Source organism: Arachis hypogaea, chromosome 16 (genome assembly GCF_003086295.3).
Source record: "Arachis hypogaea cultivar Tifrunner chromosome 16, arahy.Tifrunner.gnm2.J5K5, whole genome shotgun sequence".
Classification (NCBI taxonomy): domain Eukaryota; kingdom Viridiplantae; phylum Streptophyta; class Magnoliopsida; order Fabales; family Fabaceae; genus Arachis; species Arachis hypogaea.
In genome coordinates, this window is record NC_092051.1 from 45210494 (window position 1) to 45215845 (window position 5352).

The 5352-nt window shown below is 34.4% G+C and overlaps 1 protein-coding gene across 1 annotated transcript; it reads left to right on the plus strand.

The window, feature by feature from the left end:
• Positions 1-3437: 3437 nt before the first annotated feature.
• On the plus strand, positions 3438-5139 carry LOC112756495 (seed linoleate 9S-lipoxygenase-2-like). The gene is made up of 2 exons (XM_025805099.3): positions 3438-3832; positions 4369-5139. The coding sequence occupies exon 2, from the start codon at positions 4610-4612 to the stop codon at positions 5120-5122; it is 513 nt and encodes a 170-aa protein (XP_025660884.1). The 5' UTR covers positions 3438-3832; positions 4369-4609; the 3' UTR covers positions 5123-5139.
• Positions 5140-5352: the final 213 nt, after the last annotated feature.

Sequence of the window (5352 nt, forward strand, 5' to 3'; positions counted from 1 at the left end):
GAACACACATATTAGAGGCTATAAAGTGGGGGAATGCATCCATTCAAAAACAAGCTCATAATTCATAATTTTAGGAGTAGATGTAGTTTTTAGAGAGAGAGGTTCTCTCCTCTCTCTTAGGATTTAGTTTTAGGATTTAGGATTATTTCTTCTTCATCTCAGGTTCAATGTTCCTTTTATTTATTTTATGAATTTAGTTTATGAACTCTTTATGTTTAGATTGATTTTCTTTACTTAATGCAATTTGAGGTAATTCACCACTAGAAAATAGCGAATTACAGACAGATTTTTCTGACAGAATTTTTCTATCGAAAATACCGACGGATTTTTGACAGATTTTTCGTCGGTAAAAAACAAAAAAAATTTTCACAAAATTTACCGACAGAGACTAATATCCCTCGGTAATTTTGTCGATAAAATTAAAATTAAAATTTGAAACCATCGATGACAAAAAATCCCTCTGTAATCTAGATCTTCTAATAAATCCCTCGAAAATTTTAATTAGGTCCAGTCCTGATGAAACAGACCATATTCGATGATGAAACTTCATTCAACGCAAAATCATCATTCATCTTCTCGGATCCTTCGTTTAAGCTTGCTATCTCTCTCTCTCTCTGATTCGAGTTGAAAATAGGGCAAAACTGTGACTTCTCGGTCGCTTCTGCTTTGTCGGCACTCGCGTCGCACGAGCTCCCTCCGTCACTACTCGCTTGCACGAGCTCCTTCCACCGCCGCTCGCTCGCATGAGCTCCCTCCTCTGCTGCTTGCATTGCACGAGCTCCCTCTGCCGCCTATCAACTTATGTCTCCCTCTGCCGTTCACAGCCTCATCGAGTCATCGTGTTACCAGATCTGAAACCTACATGTACGTCTTTATCTATTTTAGATTCTGGAATTGCTATTGATCTATGTTTTTTTTGTTGAATTCAAATGTTCATACGTTATTGTTGCATCTAAAATTCGATCTCTTCCACTTTCGTTTTGTTCATATGTTGTTTGAATTTTTCATTTGAAGGAACTATAAATACCAGTTCATGAAATGCAATGTGCTAATTACATAGATTGAAATTACTCTGTGACTGATTAGAATGAGATTATCAACAATAATTTTGTGCCCTATCAATATCGTAAACCATCTCATAAATCTAAGTACTTTGACAAATATCAGTTGATAGTAATAAACTGTGTTCTTTGTTTCAGCTTGCTCTAGGTGCTATAAATTCAGAGGTTCTTCTTGGAAGGTATGAGCTTTAAATTATTTACATGATTTTCATATGCAGTATTGAAGGAATAAGCAAAATTTTCTGCATCTATTTGTTTGTTATCTATAGATTTATTAAAGAGCGAAAAGAAAAAGATCCAGATGTTGAGATTGCAGTTGCTTATTGAGTTCTACTTTCTATTAACCTTTTAGTCTACATTCATCTGTATGGTTGTATTGAAACTTATCAAATGCCTTTTCTAGTTATCATTCCCCTGACAAATGCATTGTTTGTGTACAAGGTCCTCATAAGATCCAAGGAATTGGTCCTGGCTTCATCCCTGGTGTTTTGGATGTCAGTCTACTTGATGAAGTTATCTAAGTAAGGCATCTATTTTTTAATTTAAATTTAAATAATATGTGTTTAGTTTGTGTGTGTGTGTTTGTGTTTTTATGTGTAATAATCTGATGCAACTTTTCCTTGGGAAGACCAAAGGACCTTAAATCATTACATAGACAGGGCCAGGAGTTCTGATAATTTGACCTAGTAATGTGATGTGACAGTCCTGTGTACTTTTTTTTCACTCAGGGATTGATGGTGACACATAATATTATTTGTTTTTGTGGATTTCTAGTGAAGAAGCTATTGAAACTGCGAAACTTCTAGCGTTGAAAGAGGGTCTGTTGGTAAGTTCCCCTGAAAGATATTTCAAAGGGGATCCCCCTCCAAATTTGTTTAGATGCTAGCCTTTTCTACTTGCATGATTTAAAGAGAATATTTTTTAATGTTATTCTGTGTTTTTGATGAACATGAATTGCAGATGGGGATATCATCTGGTGCTGCTGCAGCTGCTGTAATTAGGATTGCAAAGAGGCCTGAAAATGCTGGTAAACTCATTGTTGTAAGTTTGCACTCGTTCTATTCATCTTGTATTAAAATGCAGTTATTATAGCTGTCTTCTTAATTGGTTTCTTGAATCAACCTCCTAGTTTCCTCATTTTATTGAATAAGGATTATTAAGAATTGAAGCTTCCTGGGAGGATAGTGCTGAAATTCCTGAAGAATTGAAGCTTAGACTGGCATACAAATAATCAAGGAATAGTTTTTTATGGTAAATCTATTAGTTTCAAGAAAAACCACTCCAATATGCTTGAACTCGAAGATCGTCTCAAGAGCAGCTACGACTACGTTCAAGGTGCTTCTTACTTCCTCTTCTCGCTCCTCTTTCCATTTTTACTTTGCATTTTTTCCTTCCTTTGTTTTGTTGGATTGAGAATTTTCTATTTTTAGGAATTAGCTCCAGATTTTGAGGATGAAGAGGATGAGAAAGAAGAAGAAGGAGAGATTTTAGCTCCTGTGCCGGATTCTAGCTTCAACGAAGATGATTTGTATCCTTCTCCAATTTTTGGCTGCTGAACAATTTTTAACATAGAACTGAAAAAAATGAAAATAAAAAATTCTATAGATAAAATAGTGAAATTATGTTGATCTGCCACCCTGAATGATACCAAAATCAATTCACATATGATTGTGTTTTACATTTTTCATCCATTTGATTTATTTCTGTACTTTGTTTTCAGAAATTCTATATTAAAGCTATGAAAACTGAAAAGATTAGATGACGATATGATATTTTCTCCCGTTTAATTTTATTGGTGTTTGTCCCTTAATCTAATTCTCTTCAGATTTGATGAATCTATGAGTTTGAAATAACTTGGACTCTCAGATGCTTGTCTGGCCACGTTAGCATGTGGAGGTTTGAAATAACTTCAAAAAGAATTTGATTTATCTAAATCAACATGTGTGTTTACAATTCCAATAGAGGTACAATAGTTGTCAATCTTTGTTCTAAAGTACTACACATTTTGAGAACATCCCTTGAGGAAGTTAAGAGTGATCATGAACTCCAATTGGTCCCGCCCATTTTAATAGAATGTGTCCATTTGCATATGTTTGATGCTTACTGCTCTGTTCAGAACTTGTATGAGGATTAATTTTATAGTAGGCAATATGCTTTGTATGTGTCCATATGGTTCACTGTAATTTTCTAGTTTGTTGTTGTTCTTTTTTATTTGCACACACCAAAAAGAATAAGAAGAGAATGTTTGTTGCGGAAAAGAGCAAGGAATTGGCCACTTGCCAGGGTAAAAACAAAGACTTCAAGTTAACTGAGGCTCAAAAGGATAAGGCCATAGAAGAGGTATTTATGTTTTAGTCTCTGTGTATTTCAGTTGCTAGTTAGCGATTAATTACTAGAAGAAAATCCAGGAATGTGGTTATTATCCATCATTTGTTGTATGACTTTGCCGTGAATTATGTAATACATACTACACTAGCACCTGCCCTTGGCCGTCAACTGAATCCAATTAAAGGCATAAAAAAAAGCAGATAGAGGAAAAACAGACCAAAGGGTGTGTGAAGTTGAAAGGGTCTGTGTGAGTGTTTGTGAGCAGGAATAATCATATATATCAGAGAGTGAAGAAGAAGAAGAAGAAGATTGAAATTAAAGGGTTTATGAATAGAGAGTAGAAGGTTGTTGTTTTAGTTTTTCTTTCTGGAGTAGTGTGGGAATTGTTGAAAGTGCAGTGAAGAAAGAAAAAAGCCTGCAAGAGAATCCAAGAACCAAACATGGTAAAGCTTAGGAAGTGAGAATCTGCATAGAGATTCATTCACCTTTTTTTTTCTTCTCTTCTTTATTTTCTTTCTTTTTTAAACCCTTTATTTCCCCATTTCCTTTTCAATTTTCTCTCTATAGTTTGCGTACTCTAATATTCAGCTACATAGGGAGTTATATACTAAGAGAGAAAAACAAAAGAGAATAAGAAATGCGTGAGAGATAAGGAGAGAGAGTTTTGAAGAAAAATGGTGTCTTTTTTATTATTTTTTTAAATTATATTTTTTTATCCTAGTACAAATTTGCTTAGGTATTTGTTTAGGTTCACATTTGCATTGAACGTGTTCAAACAATAGATGCAATAAACACTATCATAGGGTCATAAGGTTTATTTCAGAGAAAAAAACCAGGTGCTTGATTTAGTCTTTGTTTGAGTTTGTGTTCAACCATTGTTCATTCCCCTTATTAATAATTACTAGTGTGGTGTAACTCTTCATTCTATTATAAACATGAACTGATCTTAGTAACATGTTTTATATTTTGGATGATTTAGAGGAATGGCAGTGGAGGATTCATCTTCTCCTTATGGAATTCGTCTTGTAATAGAAGACTACCCTTATGCTGTTGATGGACTAGAGATATGGTTTGCCATTAAGGAATGGGTTCAATATTATGTCTCATTGTGCTATCCAACAGACAATGATCTCAAAAAAGACCCTGAACTCCAAAATTGGTGAAAAGAAGCTGTTGAGGTAGGTCATGGTGATTTGAAAGATAAGCCATGGTGGCCAAAGATGCAGACAGTTGAAGAGTTAGTTGAATCATGCACAACCATAATATGGACGGCGTCGGCGCTCCATACAGCCGTTAATTTTGGACAGTATCCATATGGAGGGCTTATACTGAACCGTCCAACACTTAGCAGAAGATTGCTTCCTGAACAAGGCACTGCAGAGTATGAAGAGATGGTGAAGAGTCACCAAAAGGCTTATCTGAGAACAATTACACCGAAATTAGAGACTCTCATTGACCTTACAACCATAGAAATCTTATCAAAGCATGCTTCTGATGAGGTGTATCTTGGAGAGAGGGATAATCCACATTGGACATTTGATTCAAGAGCATTACAAGCATTTCATAGATTTGGGAACAAACTGAGTGAGATTGAGGAGAAGCTAACACAAAAGAACAAAGATGGGAGACTGAGTAATAGAATTGGGCCAGTTGAATTGCCATACACACTGCTTCATCCTACTAGCAATGAAGGGTTGACTTTTAGAGGAGTTCCAAACAGCATCTCTATCTAAATGCATGGAATAATATAATGAATAATAATGTGTGGTGTGTTTGTAACGTGCTCGATTATATTTGAATAATCTGTTTCTGGTTTCCAATAATTGTATTAAAACAGTTGCTTGTTTATACTCTTTTAGTTTGATAATATGATAAATTTGTTTATTTTTTGAAATATTATAAATATTTAAATATAAATTAGATAAAAATTTATATTTATTAAATTTATATTTATTTTGTATGA

What these genes read in the sequence shown, in the direction of transcription:
- LOC112756495 (XM_025805099.3), top strand. Translation starts at nt 4,610, where the DNA reads ATGCAGACAGTTGAAGAGTTAGTTGAATCATGCACAACCATAATATGG.